We start from the raw sequence: 27,069 nt of genomic DNA, 5'->3' as shown, positions 1-27,069 counted from the left end.
TTGAGCTGAAAAGAGTTGCCATCAAAAGTGTTGTACAATTTTAATGAGTGTTGTTAAGCAAGTTGTTAGCTAGTGTTGTAAAATGTGCCACGTACATTTCATGCGAACTGTACCTGGCATCTCCTTTCCTTCCCTTTCTCACTCTCTTTGCTTTTCTTTCGGTTATTTCCCTATTGGTACCTCCGACATTGTTTAACCCTCGCTCTCTCTCTCTCTCTCTCTCTGTCTCTTGAAATCTTTCGACAATCTTTTCGTTATGCTGAACACAAAAGAGATGCCTCGCTTGGATTGTTTGGGGCAGCAATTAGCTACCGATTTGAAAATGTCGCCGCCACACCCCGAAAGCTAATTAAAATATTTTCGCCTTTTGTGATCGCGACAAACTGCAAACAGCCCAACGTTTTACCCTCTTAGTTTTTCCCCCATAATATGTCGTATCTCGTACATCTTTCCTAATGAGTTATGCAAATATTTGCAGTTGAATGAATTTCCAAGAAACCGAAGACAGAACCCAGACCCAGACAGACGATGGGCTCCCAAGTGGAGGCTGCCTGTTTTACTCGTAAATGTTTGGCTATTGTCTGTGAAATGACAAATTTTTCCCGACTCTGTCATGGATTGGCCGAAACGTGAAGCATAATCAGTCATAAGGCAAACAGTGGGGAGAGTGGGCAGAGTGGGGAGTGTGGAGGCCCCAGCCACGAGGTTACTGTGTCAGACCGCAAGGGAAAACTAGGAGTAGGAGTAGGAGTAGCAATACGAGTCTCTGAGTACTTTAGATGCCAGACAGCTACGAGTAGATCTGCCAGAGATTCGCATTTGTGACGCCCCAGAGGCTGCTGCAATTGAACAAATTGCCTGCTCCTGCCCCGCTACCCACCAACCTCTCTCCGTCTCACTCTCCATGGTCTTTACGATCATGATGATGATAATGATGATAATAATGATGATGTGTATGTATTACGAGGAACGGTCGTGCTTTGTGGGCGTTCATGGCTGACATTTGTGCAAAGAACCCGCTCATATCAGCCCGATCTGTTGTCTGCCTTTAAGCGCTACCGTTTAAGGCTCTGTTCGGTCATGTATCCGTCTCCCCTTACCGCCTGCCCGCCTGCAAGTCTTCCCCATTGCCATGCAAATATGTGCGGTCGCATTTGCGGTTACACCCATTGTCGCATAAATTTCATTCATAATTAACAAGAGAGGAGCATCATCTGTGGTGGGAGCATTTCACAAGTTGTTTGCTCCGATGACAAACAAAATAATTGCCGCAATTTCCACAGCGATCGCTCGCTCACTTGGCAGAGGATAGTGCAAATGCGATGCAACGATGCAACCAGTGCAGATTGAGCTGTCCAGAGCTGTTCCCCCCACCAAAACGGGCTAATTCAAACGATTAATTCGATAAGCTTGCAGCTGAAATCGGCAAACAGAGCGACAGACAACAGTTGGACAAACCTGCAGCAAATTGATTGAGCAGCCGATTACTATAGAAGTCGCTGACTCTCCTTACCCCCAAGTGCCGCCACGAGTGCCCCAGTCCACGGCAAATTGCCCCGTCGGCTGGACAGGCACAAAGCACAACAAATTGTTCCAGTTTCCGAGGAGACCAGATAAATCTATTGAGATATCGAGACTCGACTTGACTTGACTCTAGACTCCAGTCGCTCGAGGCAATCGCTGGCCGGCTGTCTCTTTGGACCGTTAAGCCCCCCCATGCCAGCGAATTGCATTTTGCCTTAGAACTGTGTACTGCTCCTCGGAGTGTCTGTGGCACGATCCACTGGGTTCCCGTGTTCTTTGGCAGCCCAGCCGTTGATGGAGGGCGGCATAATGGTTATGACAGGCTGTTTGGTGCCGGAACTAGCGAACAGGTTGAGGAGCCACGTTCTCCGGCTAACGGAGCCCCATGAACTTTGCTCCCAAAAGGTCACTGGGGGGCGGCTAACGATGAAGTGAAAGATTCTCGAAAAAAAGCCAAATCGCTGATCAGTTTTTGGATAATGATCATGAAGTTAAGGCCTCATTACAAATCTCCTGGAGCCAGAGCCAAAGCAATCAAAATCAAAGTCTGCACGACTCTTTTTGTGTCCAGTTAAACGGCGTCAAGTGATCGATCTCCGGTCACTGCAACTGGCTAATGACACAATCAATGCAAACTTGCGTAATTAGGGGCCCCGAGGAGCAGATCATAGCAGACAAGAGCCGCCGCCAGATGGTCAATGGTTCGCTGGTCATTCGATTGTCGTCCCACGGAAGCCAATTCGGACGTTTGTCAATCTGTCAAATGTGTGTAAAATGCCAACAACAACAATAACAATTATTGTAAGTTATTATTGTTAAGAAAACAAGTTTACTTGGCCTAAAACCTATCCACAAACAAGCCACAAAAGTGCGGCATCTGAATGAGGTTATGACCGAAAAATTTGTACATTTACATCTGCATGCATACATGCATAAGTATGTACGTACATACATACATGCATATGTAAGTACTTTACAGATGACATCACATATTTAGGCAATGACGTGGCCACAGAGAAAATTTGATTTATTCGCTTGTGCGAGTATGTGGGCATATTTTGTAGGTCCCCCCTTCTTATCAGCAATGAATCTGCAGTGCAGAAAACTATATAAAACCGTCTTTTAGAGACGTTTTTTCCACCAATTTGCAGCTTTCTCTGTAGCTGTTTTACAAAAGCGGTTCTTCTTTTGGGTATTTCTCTGTATTTATATGTAATCCACGCAAATGCGTTAGTTGTATGTACTTACATGAAAAACAGAACCGTTTTGAGTTAAAATAGGAGTTGCTTTTTGTGAATTTATGATCTGAACAGCTATTGCTTTTCGCAGCAATAATTTTTTCTCACACAGTTCTCACACAAAAACTAAATGTCATCCAGTGTCAGGGTTGCATTTATCGATACTTATCAATATGTACTCGAAATAAGTTTTCCCCTTACCTAACACTATTCTTTTGTGCTTATCCTTGCTTTGCTTGCCCAACACTGCTTTCGCCCGCCTCTCGTGAAATTTGTAAATGCTGCGGCCCCCACTCCCTGGCAATGTAATGCATTTGTTTTTTGTTTATTTTTAGAGCTTCTGAGAGCATTTGCACTTTGAAAGTTTTGCTGTAACTACCGTGCACTTTGACATTTGTACGATGGAAAGTTTTTCACTCACTTCACTCCGCAATTGTTGCGTGTTTTTCTCAACCAAACTGGGGGAAATGCTCCTTTTGTATTGCCCTGGCCGTTATGCAAATGGAATGGAAGAGATTGCAAAGAGACAAAGTTTCAATTTAGTTTGTCCTTTATGGAGTTGTGACAAAACACAACGAATTGGATAACAAAATAGCGTAGCATTTTGGCACCGAACAGGCTAGACTCACTTTCTATTTGCAGTTGGTTGAGTGAACCCCCCCACTCGACGTCATGTTCGGCACCGCCTATCTAATCATAGCTCAGGTGACTGACTCCCTATCTAAAGGGGAAAGAAATAGCAAAAAGATAGCAATCGCCATCGTCTTGATTAGTCTCAATTGACACAAATTATGAGACTGCGCCTATATTTGATTGTTCCACGGTTTGTATCGCTGGTACAATACCATTTTTGGGTTGAGCGAATTGAAATTTATTGCCAAAACTCGAGAGGAATTTAATAAATTATCAATTGAACGCGGGAAGCTCGCGGGAAGCTCGTCTTCTCTCTAGCTTGCTTCGTTTTGTTCTCTCTCATATGCAAAATGGCAATTAAACGACAAAACTCGAAATTAAAAGCAGGAAGAGGTGGACTAGACGCATGGCTTGAGGGGCAAACAGGGTGGCAGTGTGGCAATCGGTGGCACATTTATTAATTCAATTTTTGTTTGCTTCACGACGCAAGCATCATCAACGTTCCAGAACAACGGGAGGGAGTCTGCTCCGATTTCGATTTCGATTCAAATTTAAATTCAAATCAACCTTTCAAAGCTGGCGGCAAATTTATGCAATATTTTTGTACATCTACTACTACTCCATCGGGTTCTAGACTTCTTTTGTGCCACTGCCTCTGTTTGTCCGCACCCGACTGTCGCAAAAAAATGCAAAATTTGTGCTAAAAAAAAAAGAAAAGACTTTCTGAGCGGAGCATAATTAGAGACACAGCATCAACAAATATTTAGGTAAAACTCGCGGGGCTAGGGAAGGAGTCTGCGCCTGCGTTTGCCCCTCAGTTGGCCATCTACTCGTATATCTTCACAAATAAACATTTTCAGCTGACAGACATCGAATCCACCGCAATCCAAACAAAACAAAGAAACAGAAACGCGGTTTGGGGGAATGGCATGGTGGAATTATGAAAGAAATGCCAGATCAAACGGAAGGCAATACGGAGTAGAACTGGGGATGGACATTCTCAAGTGCAGTCGATCCAATACTATTATTATTATTTTGCTGACGCCGCCGAGCGCTACTTTGCTGCCATTTTTATTCGCCTTTCAATATGTCAAAATGCTTTTTTCCGGGCATGGAAATTGAAATGGGTTTTCGTTGGCTCTTTGTGCATCAATTAAATACAATGTTGATGGCCAGACCATAAAAATGCTTTGAAAAGTGCCATTCATTGGTTTTTTTCTTTATCTTTTCATTGCAGTTTTTTCAACCGAAAATTTCTACTTGTTAACGGAAGGCATCACTCGAAGGCATCTTTCAACTAGGTAAGCAAATCAATTCGAAATTATGCTAATGCTCTGCCATTGCAGTGAAGTATAACCGATCCATTACCTTGTCAATTATATTAGTTTCGAGTTGGCCCAGACTCGGAATAAATTTCCACTTAAAAAACTTATACACAGTAATAAAAGTGGGAATAAATTTACCAACGTTATCCGGCTGCATATCGTTTCTGCAGTTCATTTTGCTAATGCAATTTGAGCGGCAGGGCACAGGCACTGCCACCCAGCCAGGAACCACTGCCACTAAGCCACCAACACCCACACGATTGTGGCTGCCACTGGCAGTGCCTCTTCCCCGCCCCACCCCGCCCACTGCCATTGTGTTTTCCCTTGGCTTTGCGGCTTGTCAATATTTGCCGCACATTTTGCGCAATGCCAAGCGGCGATTTTGGTTTTCATCTTTTGGTTTTGCTGAGTCTCCGTCTCCGACTCCAACACCGGCTCCGTCTTTCCGTTGCGTCGTGTACGGTTTTCATTTACACTTATTTATATTTATTTCCTCACTTTTCACCAGCTCCCCCTCCCACTGCCAGCCCCCCTTGGGAAAGCGCTAACCCAAAACCCAGCCGGGTACGAGTATTTATGTTGATTCTTTTGTGGCACTATCGCCCATGTGCATTTTTTATTGCACTACCAGGGGGGCGGCAGTCGCAGCCACAGTCACTGCCATAAGTCAGTGATAAGGTGGCGTTGCCAAAGTGGACATTTTTCCTGCGAATGGTGTGGCATATAAATTAATAACTGAATAAACACTGCGACCAATGGGTGGGTGCACGTGGCGAATGCGTAATAAATTTCATGCGACCAGGGATGGCCTTAACGCAACAATTTGCTTAATGCCCGAAACAAATATTGATAGTTGGCCAATATTTAAACAATTTGTTTCAAAGTCGTCACTTACCCACAGATATACTCGTACATATATGTAGGTATGTATATGCCATGCCGTCGAGCGGTAGGAAAGGTGTTGATAATTGTCAGTGAGTCTTGGCTGCACTTGGCTGGCTGCATGGCTAATTGAATGAGTCAATGGAGTAGACCGCAGCATGGCAGATGATTCAGTGTTATCTCTGAATGAAGCACACCTCCGTCATGACTTAGTCACGGAAGATTTTCTCGTCTTGTTTCATTTATGACTTGCTCGCGCAGATCGTTGCCAATTTGCATGCCATTTGTTCTGTCACAGTTTTTTGTAGAATTTGTTTTCCTGCCGGTTTTGACCATTTACGGACTGTGGATTTACGGATTGGCGAGGAACGTAATTTGATTTGAGAGATATCGGGTTTGATTTGTGATTTTTGTTCGTGGCAATTCGGAATGGTTTGCCTTGACATTTGATGCTGGAAAATTTAAATATAGATTAAAAACTGCCAAATGCGGCACTCAGAGAGTGTCGAGAATAGCATCATCATCCATTAGTAGGCACTAATGCCACGCCCACGCCCATGCCACGTACCAGACCATGCCAGACTTTGCATAGCCGTAAAGTCAACAAATCGTAGGACAAAAGAGTATGGGTATAAAATGATGCAGCAGCAGCAACAGCAGCAGCTGGTGTGGTCTGCTCTGAGTGAGAGTGGGAGGGAGAGTAGGAGTAGGAGTAAAAGCTGGAGTGGCAGTCCGATTCCGTTGGCTATAAATTACATTCGAGCGGAAATCATTTTCCATGCATGTCCTGTAGCGCGTAGGTTCAATGCACCAAACCATAGGAAAGGCAAGCGAATGACGGTGCGGGGTGGCGGAAGAAACGGGCCAATTGGAAATGAAAATGTTTTGTTTGTGTCTGCGGAATGTGAAGCGGATATTCAACACTGTTGTTGTAGCTGTAGCAGTAACAGGAGTGTCATCCTGTCCTGCTGGCCGCCTGTCGATCATTGTCAACTCTGCGTATACGTGATGTGTTGAATATTTTCCGGACTAAGAATATTTCATTTCATAATACGATTATGCGCCATGCAAAAACCCAACAATTTCTGCAGCACAAGCACAAAAACCAGAGACGAAGCAACAAATTTCAAGCCTGCAAATGATTTCGGAGCCAAGTCATGTGTGGCAGAAGAAAGGCGTTGGTGGGTGGGAGCGGGAGCGGGAGGGTAGGGCAGAGTGCGGTCAACAAACAAGATAAAACTTTTGATTTATCGTTGACACGAACAACCAGAATAGAAAGAACAAGGAACAAGGGCCAGCAACAGGACCAGTATCCAGTACACAGTCTCCAGAATTTGGTACACAAATGCGTGCGTCGATAATGGAAGCCAGATCCCGGACCAGACCAGACCAGACAGAAAGCCGCCTGCATTTCAGGCAAATTACCCAGGAATGGAAGAGCCGTGTGCCTGCCGAGCATGGTCCATGGTCCAGTGTCAAGTGTGTGTCACGACACGCGCCGACAAATTTGTGGTCCTGCCCAAAAACTGCAAACAACCATAAAATGTCCAGCTACAGCTTCAACTTCAGCTACAGAACCAGCTCCAACAGCACCCAAAATGGCAAATGAGAGATGCTGGACGAGATGCTTCACCAGCGACAAGCAGAACAGACAAACAATGCCCAGCAAAATGGTCAACTTACTTGCCCCTCAGATGCCAGTGCCAAAACAATTTGTGTCCCTCCCTTCTTCCCCCTCTTTCCCTACCACCAAAAAAGCATGAGCCCAGAATTCGTTCGGAAAACAAAGTTCCACAAAATTTGTTTGCTTTTCCAGCCTTAATTTTCACAAATATTTGCTTTCCCATTGTCGCTACTTATTTTCGTGTTTATGATTTTGTTGTGCAAGTTTTGAACTTGAAAAAAAATTAATAGAAAATATTTTTACAGTTCCGTCGCTGGAACGCAACAAAAGTCATAAAAAAGAAAAAAAAAAAACTTCATGTGACAGTTTTATGTCAATGAAAACGACACACAAAAAGTCAGACATATGTACACATATATGTACATATATCGCTATATATAACTCGGCAAAAAATAAATATTAAAAAAGAATACAGATCTATTTACATAGACAGAAAGAGAATGCGAAGATCGCTCTGGCAGAATTTACATCATCGCTGGGAAACACACACTCGAAGAAAATAAATGACTATTTCTGATGCGCGTAGTTATTTAACAAAATATTGTGGCATATAAAATGGAGATAATACTTGCAGTTTTCCGAGTGTACAGAGTACAGAGTGTGAGAACAGGCAACCAGCATCTTCCGGAAGATGATCTTTGTTTGCATGCCCAGATATATTGTATAAAATGTAGGCGGGCATTCACGTGCTTTTTTCAAGTGTAGCGACGACTGATACTGATAGATAGACGGGGGCGCCCCTTGAGCAAATAGTTGGGCATAAATTTAAGAGGCATGACATCACTTTATCCAGTCACAGTCACAGTTCCAGTTTCAGTTCCAGTTGTGGCTGTTGGCTGGTGGGTCTCAAGTACTTTGCGTGTTATAGATGCGATGCTGACGTAGCCGCTGGCGCCTGCGCCCAGTGCAAAATCTGCCACGTATCGGATACAAAGGCAATCCGACAGTTTATTTGGTCGATGACGTTGTCGTTGTCTCACACAGTTTGAAATGCACACACACAGACACTGGGTAGATATCTTGGAGCCGGGGTACGTGCTGCGTTTCAAAGTCAGGCCTCAGCCTCAAGTGATGGCTGCAGCAGATACCCCATACACGTACCAATACGGGTACGGGCGTATGAGGGTCGGGGGACTCGCAAAGCTGAGTTATGTCATAACTTTTGGGGTAGGACTGAGACAGAGACTGTGCTCCACTGCGTTGCTCCGAAGCAGGTAGAAGTGATTGATAGGTGAATTTTGAGGTATCCAAATTGCAGTTGAGTTGATTTGTGATGCCTGCGGCATGAGTTCTGATGAATTGCCAGTGGCTCGCTCTTCCATGAATCACATAATCCCGAACTGAATTTATGAGTTTTGGCAGAGCAAAGCGCTTCGCAGAATGCCTTGGGGGTGCTTAATTTTTAGTGCGGTCACTTTATATGGCCATGCCGCACCCAAAAAGAACTAATCAACAATCTACAGTCTGGCTCATTGAGACAAAGAGAGAGAGGGAGAGAGAAAGAGAAGAAAAGAGAGAAATCCATTTAAAATTCATCTAAACTCATTAAAAAAGTTTTCGTACGAAACTGTAAATGAATTTAAACTTTCAAACTTTAAATGCACTCGAATTCAATTAAAAAATGCTGCCTCATGGCTTCTCCGTGCGTATACTTGATATTTCGCATACGCCAAGTGTCTCATGGGGGGACCACAATGACACGGGCCCCCGTCAGCCCCTTCCCCAGGCACAATGACTTGTCTGCAACTAAATGACTTTCACTTTTCCAGCTGCCACGGGCAGGAAGGAAGAATGGGTGGCCCAGAGCAGAAGTGGGGAGCTGGGTACAAGGTATCACTGGATGAGAGGAGAACCAGCCAAAGTGTACGAGTATCTATGGCAGGTCCAAGAATGAATGAAATGAAATGAAACGATAGAAGGATAGAAGGAAGGAAGGATGCAAGGCAGCGCGGCAAGAGTTGGAGCAAGTAAACTCCCGTCAAAAGGCATGATAGATGCTGAGATAGCTACGTGTTGGCTCTTCTTGGTAAGATTCCGCACAGGTGAACCATGAAAATGCAGCCAATTGGAAGGGGAGCGAAGCGATGGCAGCTGTGAAAACGTTTCTCGGCCACTTTGCAAAATGCTGCGAGTATTGAGGCGGGGAAATGGAAACGAAGATGCAGGATTGTGGCTGGCCTGCTGATTGTCGGGAATCTCTTACAAAGTTGCGTATAAATTATATTGCCACTCTGTGATTTGCCACATGAAAATCGCCACTGCAATTTATAGCTGCCATTTGTGTGGTTACTGCTTCTGCTTTTCCCTGTTTCGTTTTTGTGTTTTTTTGTTTGCTTGTTTTTTGCTCTCAAACTATTTCATTTGGTTCAGGTTGCGGCTGCATATAATACTCGTAAATCAATGAAATGCGCATAAATTAATTAAGCGAAAACAGGCAAAGTATGTTGTCTCTATAAATGTTTCAACTTCCTCGAGCTTCATCCATAAACATACTCGTACGGGTATGTATGCACGTCATACGTTTACCTTTAATTAAACCGCAGAACTGGTATTTAGTCAACAATTTGTGCCATCGATTTGGCCCGTTTGTTTATTTGTTTGTTAAGTTCGTAGTAAAACAGAAATTATGCAAAATTCATTTTTGCTGGCAACTTAATTATGCCAAGAACGGGTTAATTTTGGCTCAGCAGATTCCTCATAATTGATTATGGCATAGCCTCCTGTACGGGCTCCCCCAACAGACTTACGACTGGGCCGAACTTTGTCAAGATTAATGCCTTCAATTTGTCCACTTCCCAAATAGAGAATATTATTATTGTTATAAGTTCTTAGAGTATTTTAAAAACATTTGTAGGTTTGGCAGCGGTTCGCATTGAACCCAATGTGAAGAGGTTAAGTCCAAAGATGTTGCCATTGGGGGAAGCCATTCAACTTTTGCTTTCAACTCGAATTCGAATTCGATTGGGGTATTTGATTGATGGATCCATGACTATACTTGGCCGATGAATTACCGATTGATGTGTGTGTGTGTGGGTGTGTGGCTGATGATCTGCTGAAGAGATCTCAATTAGGAGTAGCTTCCTCATGCTCTCTCTCCTCCGTTCCTCCGTTCCTGCTTTCCATTCTCGTTATTGTTGATGGTATGATAATTACGCACAAATTACACATCATATATCATCGAATAGGCATAAACACTTCTTGGTATTCCATAATTTATGTTAATTCCCAGGCAGAACACAAATAGCACCTCATAAATGTAAATTGAGTTCCCCCATTTGAGGATAGCCCCCCGCCAAAAAGCCACACAAACATTTTGAAGCGGGTCACACGTGCGTTTCCCATTCCCATGCAGAGTAGAGTCGCCCCTGCCTTGATGTGTCGCTGCTTTGATGGTCTTAGATTTAACCTCCAACTGTCGGGCAAGGCCATGAAAAAAGGTTCTGGGTGAACCCAGGCGCCTGCCTGCCCGATTGCCTGATTGCCAGATTCAGCTTTAAAAATGTGTTACCTCTCTTGGCATTAAGCCGCTTGGTTCTTTTTTTTTTTTGGGCATGGAGAGGGGTGAGCCGTTCCTGTTTGATTGATTTGCCGCGTGTCAGTGTGTGGCTTTTCAAGTTTCTTTGGAACTTGTTGAGAAATCCAATTAAAAAAAACAAATTATGAACTGCAAACGTTTCGTGGATGCTGTAATAGAGAGCCAGACACCAGATACCAGCACGGCCCAACCCCAGCTTCAGCATCAGCATCAGCTCCAGTTCCCAAGTTCAAGATCAAGGCCAGCCAGCTGTGCGTGTGTCCCATTCACAAGTCTCATGGTCCATGGGCTGGCACTGGCACTGGCACTGGCACACTGGTTGTGTGTCTCAAATGCCATTTGAATGTCGTCTGCTAGCTCTCCCACAGAGAACTGCATCCAAAGTGGGTCATAAATCAGTCAAATATCGCCCACTCTCGTGCCCGTGCCCGTGCTATTCTGTGTGTGGGTGTGGGTGATGTGGCGTCTCTTTTTTTTTTTTTTTTATTAGCCACTCAAACAAATGTCAAGTTGTAATGGACAAACGTCGGCGCCGCCTTGAATGAAGGTCTATCGCTCGCCGAGTTCCCGCCATTATCATCATCATCATGGGGGTGAGCTAACAAACCCAGTCAACCAGCGAGCAAGCAAACAAATAAGTAAACAATCAGACAATCACACAGTAAGACAGACAGAGCCGACGACAATTACAACTACTGGACCTTGCCAAAGATCGGTAGCAGCCCATAATGAATGTCAAGACGTCATCGTTGGGGAATTTGTTGTCTGTTGTCGAATGCTGTCGGCGGCCAAGACCAGGCCGGAGGCACCAAGCCCCACCCGAACCGACCCGGCTAAAGCCAGCGTGTCTGGTAAAGCCGTCAAGCGAGTTTCTGGCTGGCTGGCTGACTGGCTGACTGGCTGTCGTGGTGGCCCGCAGCAAAAACGCCTGCTTGTGTTTACTTCTTTAACTGCAAAGAGTTGCCCCTGTTGCCTCCCCGCTTTTAATTTGTTATATCTTCGCGGGCCTGCATTATTTTACAGAAATTATATATGATTAGTCGTGTGCATACGTGTGTCTATCTGCCTGTCTCTTGGGTAGGGGAAAGGTACAGGAGCAGCGCTGAATTAGCCACACGCTCTAATGGCTCAATTAAAATGACACAATCAAGCCTACAAATACAAACGAGAGTTCGTGTGCCGCTGCTGCTGCTGCTAGAGACCTGTTCGTTAAGTGCACGTGCTGAATGCTTTTTGTCATGCATTTTTCACGAATTTCAGTTTAATTTTAAGGGGAAACTGTCTGTATAAATAATGGATTATCTTTGGATAAATACATATATCAATTTTACTTTCATTTAACACTGGAAAAGTTCGACACTGCAAGCTGCCAAAGAAGATTAATTTTAATACTCAACACTTTTCCTCCACGTCGGCCTACGAGGCATATGTATTTATTCTCCACATCGGATTGGAAGGCTCTTAATTGTCTGTTGCAATAAATACACGACTCTGATTTATGTATGCATATTCTGTATCAGTGCTCGAAAGTTATTGTTCCAAAGTTGCAACCTCTATCCTTCTCGAATGCCATCCCACAGACCGGGCACGTTGTGGTTCCTTTAAATAAATTGTGACTATTTTCCATGGATAACTATACTCGTAAATGCAATGATAAAGTACGCTTGAAAGGATAACAATTTGCACAATGGGATAAATGGCAACAACAGAGTATATATTTAGTGTCAATGCAGCTAAGAATAACCCACTTCCCATCCGCAACCCCTAAACGCCACAACCCTCGGGTAAAACAGTTTGCGGATTAACCCACGCCACTCGCAGTCATTTGTTGGGCCAAAGTGGGTCACTGCAACGCACACACAGAGAGACGGGACGGCAGACAGTAGCACACTCTTGTGGGCAGTGTGTCAACAAATTGAAAATAGAATGCAACAACGAGTGGCATCAGTGGCAGTGGCAGTGGCAGACGACCGGACCGTACCGTACCGGACCCATGTTGTCTCTCACCTGACAAGGTGGTTAAAGTTATGAAAGTGCTAATTGAAATTCTACACAAAAGCCACAGCAAACGAGCCACTGACAAGCTAAAGAAGCGACGACGCCCGACCAGTTTGTGGCGTCCAAGAGTTGCTTATGAATGAAACGAAATGAAGACGAAGACCCCACCAATAAATAAAATAAATCTGTTCAAATATATTATATCGCTTGCTCAATTTGTCTTCTTGGCAAAAGTGTGGAGGCGTTCGCCGGGGCCCATCCATCAGCGGAAACACTTGTTAAGAGGCTCTCTGATAAATATTTGCATAATCTAACAGAAACAACAACAACAACAAAATTATGATAAGCAGACGAGTTGAGAGATTAACGAATGCTCATTTTGCTCGTTTGGTTTTTTCCTTTTTCTATCTTCCAGCCTCTCGTCCGATTGAGCGATGTAAAGAGCGAACAGCAAGGAGAAGACATCACCAACCACCTACCAGCAGCCACCATCCAGCAGAGAATCTGAATCTGCACGAAACGCAGTGCCATCAACGGGAGAAAAAAAGACCATCAACGAGTAGGAATCACAATGAGTGGCAGCCATAGAATGTTGTGCTGTCAAGTATTTATATTAGTTTTATGTGAGTAGTTGCACTTGCGGCGTGGCGCGGCGCGGGGCAATGATTTATTGAGGCATCTCGTTATCTCGTTGCACAGTTGCACACACAATCCGGACGGAGTTCCATGCGAGCGGAGCCAGCGCGGCGGTCAGCTTCGATGGCCCCTCGCCTGTCCAGGAGCTGGGTGCACTGGCACCGTTGGCGCGGCCCAACAGACGCCGCATGTACGCCATGTGCCCGCCGCAGTTCCAGCGCGTGGGCACCGACTGCTACTCGCTGGTGAGCCAGCGCAGCAGCTGGCTGGAGGCGCACTTCTTCTGCAAGGACAAGAACGCCAATCTGGCCGAGCCCCTCAAGTACGCCGACCGCAAGCTGCGCGCATTCCTGCAGAAGGAGGATGCCCAGACAGGAGGTGAGTGGGTAGCCATCCAGTTGCAGGTGGAAATTAATTTAAACTTAAATTATTAGATCGCGAGCCAGTGTGGATTGGGGCCACCTTTGATCACCGCAACCGTCTCTGGCAGTGGAGCATGAGCGGCCGCAATCTGACCTACGACTCGTTCAGCCAAATGGATGCCACGTAAGTGATGCACTCCTTTAGATTTGATCTGTCCTCTCCTTCTTTATTTCCGTTGATTTAACGCTTAAGCAACAATTCTAGCTATGTGCAACTTATCTCCAACAGCCAGCCCAACGACAACAACTGCGCCGTCTACGATCCGAGCCTCAAGTACCGCTGGTCGGCGCGCTCGTGCCCGGACAAGCTGCGGTTCATCTGCCAGCACAAGATGCCCAAGGTGAGCGAGGCCAACCGCTACAAGATCTACAATCGCTGGAACGCCACCTATCCCAATGAGCGGGCCAACGAGGTCGTTCTCGAGATTATCGATCGCAACGACAAGGATCGCAGGTATGGCCATCGGTTCATCGCTAGCCCTAAGCACTGGCACTCTGCCCTTCCGCATTCTGTTTGTCCTGTTTATCCTGCTTATCCGCCTCCTCGGCTGCCAAGTACTCATCCCACTTGGACAGGCGCTGGTGTGCCTCCACCGCCGATTCATCGATCCTGAAATGGAGTCACAATTAGAGTCTGGTTTTCCTTTTTTTTTTTGGTGATGCATTCGCCACTCACTTGTATTTGGTCTGGCCATCCCAGTGGTCAGCGCTCAGCTGACGCTGTCCAAAGAAGCGTCCCTGCATCATTTGTATGACCAGATCGGCCTCCTCCGGCGAGGACATGTTAATCTGAGCAATGCCCTCTGGATGGCGCTGAAAATAGCGATAAAGAGAGAGAGCGAGAGACAGATAAAGCGATTGTTTCTCTAGAGTTTACTTGCTGCGAAACTCACGTCATAGATGACAACTTTGCGGACCATTCCGCACTTGCCGCACTCGTCCCGCAAGTTGTTCTGATACTCCAGGATGAGTTCCACCTCCTTTTCGAAGAGCTCTGGCGTAAAGAGATTCTTGAGGATGACCGTCTTCTCGTGCTTTGAGCGCTCGCCGCGCATCTTGTCCGGACGCCAATCGAATAGTCTGCCAAACAGAACAAGGAATACTTGTTAGTTAGTGCCATGTTTCATGTCTCTCCTTCCTGTGGCTACTCACTTCTCCTTCATTTTCTGCATCTTCTCCTTGTCCTTCTTCTTGCGCTTGGGCTTCAGGGCGGGATTGTATTCGCCGCGCATCTGGAACTGGGCGCGCTGCACGCGAATCTTGTGGCCCCGCAGGTCGTAGTCGTCCAAGATCTTGAGTGCCAAATGAACAGATTCCACCTGAAACGAGCAGTGTGAATGGATATTGATGAGTATTTTTTCCGTCTTGCAGATACCATCGTCGCGTGAAGGCTGAGGGCAGCGATGAGGAGATGATCATTCCCGGTCGCCGCAAGAACAATCGTCGCAATCAGCCACGCAACCACCAGCAGCAGCCGCAGCCGCAGCAGCCCCTGCACCCCAACGATGTCAACTCCCACCAGAGGGAACCGCAGCAGCGCCCTCGCAAGCGTCCACGTGTCTCCTCCACCACCACCACCGTTGCACCCACAGCCGAGCTTGCGCCCGCTGCCCTGTCCAACATCCAAAACAACGATGTCCTGCCCGCCTCACCGACGCCCCAGCAGATGACCCAGTACGACCGCAAGCTGCAGCGCCAGCGCCAGAAGGAGAGACGCCGCCAGCAGCGCAAGAAGGAGCGCCAGGAGCAGAACCGCCAGCTGCGTCGCGAACGTCAGCGCAAGCAGCGGGAGGAGCAGCAGCGATTGCAGCGGGAGCGGGAGCGCGAGCAGGTGCAGCATGAAGAACCACATCCTGAGGGGCAAGAGCTGCGCGCGCGAATGGCCACTTTCGACCAGAAGGAGCAGCAGGAGAAGCAGCTGAAGGAGCAGCAGGAACGACAGCAGAAGGAGCAGCAGGAGAAGCAGGTGAGGGAGCAGCAGGAACGACAGCAGAAGGAACAGCAGCAGAAGCAGCTACGGGAGCTCAAGGACAAAGAGCAGCGCGAGCAGCAGGAGCGCGAGTATCAGCAGCAGCTGCGCGAACGCGAACTGGAGCAACTGAAGCAGCGGCAGGCGGAGGAGGAGCGTCGTCGCAAGTCCGACGATGAGGCCGAGAAACTGCGCCTGGAGCGCATCCAGAAGCAGCGGGAGCGCGAGGCCGAGCAGCGCCGTGCGCGCGAGGAAGAGATGCGCAAGCAGCGCGAGGAGCAGGAGGAGATCGACCGCCGCAATGCCGCCGAGCGGCTGGCCAAGGAGCAGCGATTGCGGGAGGAGCACGAGAAGCGCATAGCCGAGGCCAACTCTGAGCAGGAGAAGCAGCTGGCCGAGGCCCACGAGAAGAAGCGGCGCGAGGAGCAGGCCCTCAAGGAGCAGCTGCAGGAGCAGGAGCGCCAACGGCAGGAGCAGATCCGTCGCGAGCAGGAGGAGGAGGAGAAGCGCCAGCAGCTAAAGCGCATGGAGGAGACGCGCATCTTCGAGCAGCGCGAACTGGAGCGACTGCACGAGGAGAACAGGCGGCGGGAGGAGCAGCAGCGTGCCCGCGATGCAGAGATTGCCGAGCGCGAGGCCAATGAGAAGCGGCTAGAGCAGGAGGAGGAGCGTCTGCGCAAGGAGGTGCAGGAAGAGGAGCGCGCACTGAAGCTACCGCTGGAGAAGGAGATGCGCGAGGCGGAGGAGGCGCGCAAGGCCAAGGAGGATGCCGAACGGCAGGAGAAGGAGGCCAAGGCAGCCGAGCAGAATCGCAAGCTGGAGGCCGCCAAGAAGGCAGCCGATGCTTTGGTGCAGGCCTCGCTCGCCGAGAAGCGTCGCGAGTACACATCGCGCATCTCGGCCCTGAGTCCCGAGGACCAGAAGAAGTTCATCGAGATGCGCAAGCGGCGCAAGCAGCTCAAGGAGCAGAAGATGCGCGAGCAGAACGAGAAGAAGCTCAAGCGGATACAGCATGCCATGCGATTGAATGACGCCGAGTAGGAGAGAGAAGTGCTGCTCATCACTCCATCGCCTCCTACACCTACACATATCTCTTCCAATCTCCTCTACCAGACGTCGCACTAATCCCCCCGCTACTAACCGACACATATCGTTCGAGAGTTGGTTCAGCCACTGGGCCGATGATCCCCTTTTTTTAATTGCTTTTTATTTTGTTGCTTTTAATGGAAGAAAAACAAACAAAACAAAAACACGCAAAAGTATTATTTACAAGGAGAAGAAAGGAAGGGAAGGCAAGGAAAGGAAAGGAAACGAAATTAACTAACAAACCGGATATATCGCCTCCGGGCGGGAAAGTCAGTTTCATTTGCATTTGATCCGCAGACGAGCGATGGCCCCCAGCAGCAATATGCCCACAGTTGGATATCGTTTCGAGCGACCACCGGGAAGCCACTTAATCTCTATGGGAACTTCGCTGTAGCTCTATGTAGTACTGTACAGTAAACATATATACTATATATATATGCTATATATATAAATATATATATAGGTCTAGGATAGACACACACCCCACAATGGCAATCCCCACCCACCCACACCCATACGAAATATAACCATAAACTATATAGAATATCGAGCAATTTTAAAGCCCACATAGATCGCAAAGAATTTTAAAAACTAGAGAGCACACAGAAATACATATATGAAAATATCTCACATAATTAATAAAAAGATGGGAATGGCTAGAAGAGTCCTTACTGATCGATCCCTAGTTTGGCCCCCAAAACCCCCCTAAAATGTGTCCTCGAAATCACCGTAGAAGCAATAATTTACTAAGGAAAACCTTTTGATAATACAAGTATCCCATGTACTAACTATTTAGGTTACATATAATGATTAAAGTATGTTTAAATGTAAATTTTTATGTATTTTTTAATACCTCAAAAACTGGATGGAAACGTAAGCGTAAGCGGAAAAGTATCTTTCTAACGTTTTATTTTGTTTAAAATGAAAAGAATGAAGCGAATGAAACAAAGCAAAAACAAAAGCAAAAGCAAAAGCGAAAGCAATTTTATAGCCAAGTAAAATGCATTTTAATAGTACACTAACCAATTTTAAATATTATTACATACATACCTACTATAAAATATATATGTACACAACACCCAAGAGAAATGAAAAGAGAAGGCGAATCTAAATGAATAGTCAGCGAAACTTAGGCAGAAGCAGAAGCATAATCAGAATCGGAAATATGAAATCGAATGGATAAACATATTATGATAATAATATTACCATATAATATTTATGCAAGATTAAATCTACAGTTAAGCCACAGCAAATAAAGTGAAATAAAGAATAAAGTTTGAATGAAACTCACCTTGATGTAGTCGCAGAGGCCATCGCCCTTGATCTGACCATCCGCCTCCGTGTAGAGCTTCAGCTTGGGCTGCTGCGTCTTCGGATCCCGCATGACCATGCCACACTTGCCCATCAGCTCGGCAAACTCCTCCTTGGTAATGTCCGTCGGCAGATTGGACACGTATACTTTGGTGTTCTGCGAGGGATCCATTTCGAACCATTCTGCAGGGGAATTACACACATTTAAAATGGGTTCTAGTCTTTTTTACCGAACTTACTTGGTGGCTCTGGGGCCTTGCGCTTGCCCAATGCTGCTGCAGATGCTGCACCGGACTCATCTGTGGCCATGGCTGCCTCTGCCTCGGCCGTCATACGCTTGAGTTCCTCCTCTTTGCGCTTCGCCTCAGCTGCCTCTTTGTCGGCCTTCTCCTTCTCGCCGGCACTCGTGTTGTCTATGAATCCGTAATTCATTTGATACTGTGCCATGAAGTCGTCATCGATCTTCGGGAACCAGGCCGACTTCTCAGCATCCCACAGGTAGACAGTCCCATCCTTGTCCGTGTAGGTGCGTTCGCCGTGCTCATCCAGCTTGTAGACGGCATCTTGGTCCGGCTGCTGCTGCTCCTGCTGCTGGTGCTGCTGCTTGAGCACCCACGTATGCTGCTCCTCATCCCACCTGTAGTGCTCCGTCTCTGTCTGCGTCTTGGGCAGCCACTGGCTCGTCTCGTCGCACCACTTGTAGAACTCGTTCTCGTAGGGATTCTCCCCATTGCCAGTCAGCGGCAGCCAGCTGTTTTTAATGTTGCACCATTTGTACTCCTGCTTGGTGCTGGGATCCGTGTAGATGGCATCGCCATTCTCGGCATAGGTCACATGCTCAGCGTAGGCTGCAAAATCCTGATGCGGTTGGGTTGCATCTTCCTTTCTGGCTGCTTCCCCTTTCACCTGGGCTTGGCTTTCCTTCGCCTTCTCCTTTTTCGAGTCTGCACTTTCCACCTGGGATTGGCTTTCATCCTCCTTTTTCTTCTTGGCTGCTTCATCCTTTATCTGGGCTAAGCTTTCAATCTCCATCTCCTTCTTGGCTGCTGCATTGTCTGCCTGGGGTTGGCTTTCATCATCATTATCTGCTTTGGTTTCACACTCTACTGCGGCCCTCTCCTTGGGCTTCTCCTCCCCATCATCCCCTGCGTCTGGTGCTGCAGTGGGGTTTGGAATGGTGGTTGTAGGTGCGGGTGTGGCTGCGGGTGGCGTTCTCCCATCCTCTGCTCCGATGTCGCCTTCCCTATAAGTTATAAGTTCCGTTTCGGGCTTCACCTCCTCCTCCTCCTCCTCAGGCCTTTGCTTCTCCTTGCCCTCTTCGTCGCTCATTTTGGGTGCTGTAATTAAAGCAAGCCGAAAAGTAGACTACATTTAGTTGCTTCCTTTGTGGCATTTCCTGCTGCCTTTTCTTTTCTGTTTCTTTTCTTTTTTGCCGCGTGGGCGTGACAATCGTCTAATTCCCAGCTAATTTCATACATATATATATATTTTTTTTTTTGTTGGTCGCGTAAACAAATAATCAGGGGCGGCTCTGGGGCCACGTGTAACAACAGAGAAATAAATTGCAGGAACGTGCTCATATCGCTTGACATTGAAGGAAAATAAAAGTGTGTGTCCAGTTTGTGGGCTGTGGGCTGGGGGGAGGGTGGTGCGAAAGAAAGAGCATTCCAAGAAGACCCACACGGAAAATAACAAGTTTTCCTTTGCTCTTTTTTTTATTTTTATTTTGCGCCTTAGCTGGTAAACAATTTACACAATGATTGCCAGTTCACCTTCCACTCGGACTCCAGTGGTGCGATGAGGCACTGCCGTGTGTGTGGGTCAAGCATTGAGTCAGGTAATAAAACGAAATGAAAGGCGCACGCCACATTCAGGAGAGCTCCAAGAAAAGAAAAGGCCAACACAAATCCCAAGCCCATCCCAATGCCAACAACAACAAAAAAGAAAAGAAGAGGCATTGGGGAAACAGGAGCACAGGCCGCCATCTCCCCTCACTGAAGGTCAAGCCGACTAATTTCGTTTATTTGACAGAGGGAGAGTGAGAAAGTGGGCTCGGGAGGGGTAGGGGAAACCCTGAACTCACTGCTGGCTGCTCCTCCAATCGATTGGGAGGTTCAATCAACCTTCCGACCGGAGCACTACTTGACTTGAGAGCCCAAATAGATTCGTCAAACTATTCGACACAATCCCGTGCCGCCTGAGACCTCCGACAGCTGACTTGGGTCGCCTTTCTTTTCCTATTTACGTCATGAGATCTCTCTTTAGTGGCCCCATCGAAGAGAGTTCAATGTACTCTGGCTAATTGTCACGACTTTACGCCCTGCACTAAAAATAGGCAGAAGAAAAACACTCACGAACTGAGCCGAACCAAACAGAACTGAACCAAACAGAACAGAGTTCAACGCTCAGCAAAGGGCAACATTTGCATGCACCTCAAAATGGAACGGAACGCATAAGATTTGCTTTTTGCCAAGTCAGCGGATGAGCGGAGTAGGAGTGGTCTCCCCCCCCAAAGGGGCAGCACGGATAACTGGCACATTGGCCGGCACACCTACGAGCGTGGCAGGGGCATGGCATTGCATGCAACAGTGAGAACCAAACTGCAGCTCCAACAGAAGCCAACAGTAGCCTAGCCTAGCCAGCAGCTATTGCAGTTTGCGAGGCAAACAACTTTGTTAGGAGGATTCATAAATTACATAGACATTCGAGTAGCCGTTGTGCTCGTGGGGTGTTGTTCATGTTCGCCAAAGTGCTGCAGGAGTTTTAGATGCATATAATATATGTACATATACTATATACTATATATAGAAAGTTTAGTTTCCCAATTGAGGCTAAAGCCGAGTTAGAGAAGCCTTCTAAATGGATCGAAAGGACTGGAGCTCTAGTCTGGCCTCGCCATAATCCATCCTTCTGCTGTGGCAGAACACCTTTAACATTTCACATTCATTTAGACATTAAAAATAAACGCACTTATTGCATGAGTATTATATAGAATTGTAATGGAAGAACCTTCTTGAGGATTGCGATTCCCACAATAAAATCAATTAATTGACGCAAATTGTCTGCGAAAGTCTGCAAATGTGAGAGAGTCGTACCCCGAAGACCGGCACACTGGCCGGGGCATCTGCCATTTGGCCCATTTTTAATGGCTAGCGGCTAGGCCATAAAAACGAAAACGAAAACTACTTCAGAGGAAGAACGCCCAGAGAACGAATTAATTAAGTTTTTTTTTTGTTTTTTTTTTGGAGAAATGTATCGCCAATTCGCTGGCCCACTCTATTCCCTTATGCAAATTTTAACAGGTCAAGGGGATGGGTGCAGCGAGTAGCAGTTCCAATTTTCATCCACCTACACATACAATATATATTAATGCTATTTTTAACATTAACATTTAACATTTTACCCCCCACCACAACCCCCTCGTTCTTGGTATTCTGAGAGATTTGCAAACATTACTCACAAATGCCATAAATATTTGAGAAAGAGAAAGGAAAGGAAATCCAAACCTCCCCAGTGCTCTCCATCCGAACGGAACAGTGGAATAACTTAACTTGGCTCAAATGTTGCCTGGGGTTAGGGTGACTCACTGTGGCAACTGGCAGGACAAGCCTCCTCCACCCTTCTCGTGGGGCGCGAAGCGCGAGCCAACGACCAGGCAAGCAGCAAGCCTTTTTTCATAGCATACTTATACGGGCACAAATGGCCCAATATTGATGGCAGCTCTTGTGGGAGTGTGGGTGAGTGTGTCTGTGTGTGGCTAGAGGTTAGAGCTAACTCCTGGCTAGTCCTGACTGACCAGACCAGTACGCGCTGAAACGTTCAACTGACCAGAAGTGCTGCCGGGTCAGAAGCCGCAACGGAAGCCTAAACTCCGCTTATAACCAGCTGCCCCTCTCCCTGTGGTCGGTCGGTCAGTCGGTGCGGCACACGCAACTCCAAATGGCATTATTGTGTTGTATATAAAACGATAGATATTTGTATATGAGGAGCAACTGCAGCCGGCAAAAAATAATATGCAAAACCCTCTCTGTCTGTCTCTCTCTCACTTGCAAATCAATAAAAGCGGAAACGAAATCTAAAAAGTGTAATATAATAGCCCAAAAAAAAAAGGGAGAGAGTAGAAAATAAACGACATGGATATACCCAGCACTGGTGCCATATTCACTCTGGGCAAATCCCATCTGGCGGAGAATACCCAGAGTTACTTCTACATTAAAAATGATCCTGTGAAGCGACTGATATCGGGTCCACATCAAAGTGCAGTCATATGCGGTAACTACAACGGGTAATCGGTCCCAAGAGAGTGACCCCAATTCCCCCTACTTGGCAGCCCCATGCTGCGGGCTTCTCCTTGGTTTAGACAGTGGTCAAGTGGTCAAGTGGTTCAAGTCAAAGTGGATTGACGGTGGTTCTTCGTGTCTGGCTGTCTGCCTCTGCATTGCATGTTTACTGCAATTTTCTTTAAATAATCATAAGGTACCACCACACAGCGCCACACACCCCCGCGGGCACTTCTGGTCACTTCACTTTCACTTTCCTGTTGGCCCAGTCTTGAGGGCCAGGACTAGGACTGGCCCACGCTCTAGAGGCTATTGAATGGCTAAATTATATAGCCACCCCCCACACTTTGGACAAATTGGTGACCCAGGATTAGATGGTGCCTATCATTTGCGATGAGTTTTCCCCAATTTAGTACCAAATTTGTTCCACATTTGGCCCACATTACATAAGCTTAACCAGAGCTAGCTAGCGAGCAATCACTTCGAATCACGGCAACACACACTACGGGTACAATCCTGTACATTATTTTGGTATCCTAATGGGGTCAGGCGTAACGTTAAAAAATACCTGAAATATGGAGCAAACTCACGAACTCCGCTGAGAAGTGGCGAACCCGCCACCGAAAGCAGTCCAAGTCCAAGTCGTAATTGAAGCGTAAAGTCGAACAGCAGTCGAGAGCGGGGGTTTTGGCTGTCCCCGAAACGAAACGAAATGAAATGAAATACTCACTCGCACTCACAATCAATAAAAGTCAAGAAAAGGGAACCACACAACACCCTCCCCTGACTCTACCTCTGCCCCTGTCTCTGCCTCTCTAATCGTATAGCATATTAAAACAATAGAAAAAAGCAACAGCTAAAAGCCATAGCAAATGTCAAAATGTCTCCACCCCACCGGCGGCTCCGGCCACCGGTTCTTATCTCAATTACAGAATCTGGCCGACTATTTGTTTGGGGCGAGAATCACTTTGGGCAGCTGGGCATTGGCGGACACAGTGGCACCACTGCCAGCGGCAAAAGAAGCAGCGCCACCAATGGGGATATTGTCACAAAGCCCACATGTGTGAAGGCCCTGAAAAGTCTGGGCTTGAAGATCTGCGATGCGGCCTTTGGCAACAATTGGTCGGTGATGCTAACACGTGAGTAAACATCAGTAGATATTAGAGGGGAAAATGCCGCATTCCTAACACCATTCTCCGACCGAAAAGACTCCAATGAGATCTTCTTTACGGGTCGCAACATCTTTCCCGAGGACACGCATGTGGCACAGCATTTTATCAGCGCCCAGGTGGAGCAGCAGCAGTGTGCCATCATTCGGAAACCCTTTAGGCTCGAGGAATTCGATGACTATCTGTCCAAGAGCGAGGAGACGGACAACTTCTTGGCCGTGCAGGCGGGCAACGAGCACTTTGCCGTGCTGACCAGTGAGTTAAATCCAATTAATTACAGGATAATCTCTTGCTGAATATATACTCTCTCGACAGCCACTGGTCGGCTTATTGGCTGCGGTTCGAATGGCCAGCAGCAGCTGGGGGAGCTGGAGGCCGACTACGATGGCCATCCTGTGGAGATTAAGTTGGATGCCACCGTGCAGCAGTTTGCCTGCGGTCCAGAGTCCACGCTGGTGCTGACGGCCAGCGGAAGTCTCTTTCTCACTGGACACCTCAATGAGTTTGTGTTTCCCAAGTTCACGGAGCTGCAGAAGAACCTCTCGCCCACGGAGCAGATCATCTTCATGCACATTTCGAAGGCCAGCGAAATTTACATCGTGAGCAACGTGGGCAACATCTATCGCAGCTTCGAGTCGGTGCGGAACAAGAGCCTGGTCTTCCAGCGCTTCTACGACTACGACAGCGAGGAGAACGGCCCCATCTGGAAGCTGCTGAAGGGCTTCTCATTCTACGCGGCCCTCAGCAAGGCCAACAAGTTCTTCACCACCTTCTCGGAGAGCGGCCACCACCTGAAGACCTTTCGCGAGATCTCAAAGTTCAAGAATCTCCGCCTGCTGGACATTGCTGTGGGGGATCAGCACATTCTGGTGCAGGGCATACCCAGAACTTCGATAGCCTCCGCCAACGTGGGCGTGAGCAACAGCTTCGTCCTGCAGCCGAAGGATGACAATGGGAATCTGCTGGAGCAGGCCAGGAACAGCAGCGGGCGCAGCCTCACCAAGCAGCAACAGGTGGCGGAGGAGATGGAGGAGAGAGCCACGTCCACGGCCATGGGAGCGGGCGTTGCTGCGGGGGTGGGCACTGCAGCTGGAACAGCGGCAGCCATGGAGGCCGTGAAGCATTTAACGAATGGAAACGAGGCAGAAGAGGCAGGAAAAGCCACCAAAGATGCAGTGCAGGCAGAAGGGGAATCGATGGAAGTGCAGGCAAATGATGAGGCACAGCCAAAGGACCCGGAGGTGAATGGCAACGAACAGGAGCCGATCCCAAGCAGTCAGAAGGAGGAGCAGCAACCAACAAAACCTCAAAGCGGAGACCACAAACAGATGGAACCATCGGCACCCATGGAATCCCCTATAAAACCCATGAAAAGCCCCGAAAAACCAATGGAATCCACCATTGGATCACCACCACCCATGGATTCAATGGATAAGCTACCAACTCCACCCACGCACACGCCCACACCACCCCAATCTCCGACAGATTCTATAAGTTCTCTGCAGTCGGCACGCTTTGTGCAGCCCGGTAATCCACTGGAGAAGCAGATGCTGGAGGGCAGCGAGGAGAAGCAGATGCTGCGTCCACGCACCCCATATCCGGACAGCAACAATGGCAGCACTCCACAGACCATCAAAGAGACGCCCATACGGAACTTCTCGTACGAGGCGGCCATGGATCATGACCACCTGGAGAGGACGTCGCCCGAGCTGGTGGATAGCCTGGAGACGGTGGAAGAAATCCCAGCCGCGGCCACCATTCAGGTGTCTACGCCCACGCCGCCCACAGAGGAGGATGAGCAGCTGGCGGTGGAGATAACCACAACCAAGGACTCCAGGGACAGCAGCAAGGTGGTCAACGAGATACGGTTCATCAACAACGGGGTGGATGTCACGGCCAAGGTGGAGGAGCAAATGCCGGACACATCCCTAGAGGACTCGACGGAGGAGCTGGAGTCGGATGCCGAGCAGATGCTGCAACAGGTGGAAGAGCGCGTGGAGAAGTCAGTGGCCGAGCACAAAGATGAGGCTCTGAGGGCCACCGAGGAGGTGAGAAATGGCCTGGACTCCAGGCGAGACTCGATCCAGACGGCGGTGAAGAATGCCGCCCAAGGAGCAAAGAAATCCATGGAGGCGGCAGGCGAGCGCGTGGCCACAGGCGCTCGCGGAGCTGTGGATGCTGTGGGCGATGCAGTCGGGGCCGCGGGCAAGAGTGCCCAGCGCATGGCCAACGATGCAATGCACGCGATGGAGCAGGCGGGAAGCAATGCAGCGAAAGCAGCCTCCGAGACGAAGGACTCCATGGGCAGGGCCATGGACTCGGTGACCCACAAGATCTCCAGCGAGGTGCTTGGCGCCAAGGAGAACATCTCATCGCTATTCCAGATCAAGGCAGCCCGCGAATCAGATCCGCACACCACGCCAGTGTCCACGCCACGTGGTGACGATGAGGATCTGGATGTTTCCTCAAAGGAAGGCGGACCCAAGACAAACACGACCCTGGGCTCTGGGGAGGAGGATGAACGGACGACGGCGTCTGTGAACTCGAATCACAATTCAGCAGGCAATGGGAATCGAGCGCACTTCGAGGACACAACTCCCTTTGAGCCGAGCAATCCCTATGACGATCCCCTGGACGCCGTTGTGGAGCGCAGCAAGAAGGCCATGCAGGAGGACCTGCGGGCAATGGAAATGCGAGCAAATTCCCATGTCCAGGCGGTGGCGCAGAAAACGGAGGAGGAGACCAAGGGCTTCGTTCAGCAGTTTCTGGATAACATGCGGCTCTCATGTCGCAACGAAAGGGCCGTCGATATTGCGGGTAAGATTCTACAGTGATTTCTGCTCCAGTCGTTATATATATTTGTATATTTACCTGAAAACTTTGTACTCCTTTGAATTCAGACGAGACGCGACCGCCTGCGCCGGCAGCAGCGCCGCACCACAACAAAAACAAAGTCAACAGCGAGCTGAGTTTAAGCAACGGACATGGCGAGCAACAGGCGTCGCGTGTTTGCACGATTTTATAAAACTTGCACTACCACCCACAACACTTTTCTAAGCAATTGCATTTGATTTTAAAGTACAATTTAACGAAAATAAAGCAAACATTAAACAATTCTATTCTTCACAAACTTTTAAGTGTGCCCGCACTCTGTTTAGGCAGGAATTTCACGTGGACACGAAAACGATTAACCCATGGTCGACCACCCACATGAATATTATGAAACTTGAAGAATTTGTGGCACAGTTCAGATGAAAGATATCGTGGTCTACAATAAGCACTTACGTAGTTTTACACAAGTTGTTCACCTGTTTAAATAGTGGATGGTTAAAAGGGCTAAGTTCCTTCTCTCATGGTATATCCGTATATAATTTAGT

General features: G+C 47.8%; 3 protein-coding genes across 4 annotated transcripts; 2 read left to right on the top strand and 1 right to left on the bottom strand.

The window, feature by feature from the left end:
* The first annotated feature begins 4,671 nt into the window (after positions 1 to 4,671).
* LOC111067551 (trichohyalin) lies at positions 4,672 to 18,218 on the top strand. 2 transcript variants are annotated; one of them, XM_022356682.2, is made up of 6 exons: positions 4,672 to 4,696; positions 13,235 to 13,442; positions 13,519 to 13,833; positions 13,890 to 14,001; positions 14,107 to 14,331; positions 15,249 to 18,218. In XM_022356682.2, exons 2-6 carry the CDS (start codon positions 13,391 to 13,393, stop codon positions 16,885 to 16,887), a joined length of 2,343 nt encoding a protein of 780 aa, XP_022212374.2. In that variant the 5' UTR covers positions 4,672 to 4,696; positions 13,235 to 13,390; the 3' UTR covers positions 16,888 to 18,218. The 2 variants fall into 2 exon arrangements, with proteins under 2 accessions (XP_022212374.2, XP_022212372.2); XM_022356680.2 differs by having other exon boundaries at positions 14,083 to 14,331.
* Positions 14,024 to 26,851, bottom strand: LOC111067555 (HIV Tat-specific factor 1). Its single transcript, XM_022356693.2, has 7 exons — positions 26,564 to 26,851; positions 18,483 to 19,580; positions 18,224 to 18,426; positions 15,030 to 15,196; positions 14,771 to 14,957; positions 14,554 to 14,690; positions 14,024 to 14,487 (listed from the first exon to the last, which is right to left on the bottom strand). Exons 2-7 carry the CDS (start codon positions 19,570 to 19,572, stop codon positions 14,358 to 14,360), a joined length of 1,914 nt encoding a protein of 637 aa, XP_022212385.1. The 5' UTR covers positions 19,573 to 19,580; positions 26,564 to 26,851; the 3' UTR covers positions 14,024 to 14,357.
* Positions 22,211 to 26,806, top strand: LOC111067548. Its single transcript, XM_022356672.2, has 5 exons — positions 22,211 to 22,515; positions 23,456 to 23,662; positions 23,732 to 23,947; positions 24,008 to 26,509; positions 26,593 to 26,806. Exons 1-5 carry the CDS (start codon positions 22,377 to 22,379, stop codon positions 26,715 to 26,717), a joined length of 3,189 nt encoding a protein of 1,062 aa, XP_022212364.2. The 5' UTR covers positions 22,211 to 22,376; the 3' UTR covers positions 26,718 to 26,806.
* Positions 26,852 to 27,069: the final 218 nt, after the last annotated feature.

The sequence above is a fragment of the Drosophila obscura genome, unplaced genomic scaffold (genome assembly GCF_018151105.1).
Source record: "Drosophila obscura isolate BZ-5 IFL unplaced genomic scaffold, ASM1815110v1 contig_1, whole genome shotgun sequence".
Taxonomy (NCBI): domain Eukaryota; kingdom Metazoa; phylum Arthropoda; class Insecta; order Diptera; family Drosophilidae; genus Drosophila; species Drosophila obscura.
This window is presented reverse-complemented; position numbering and strand designations above follow the sequence as displayed.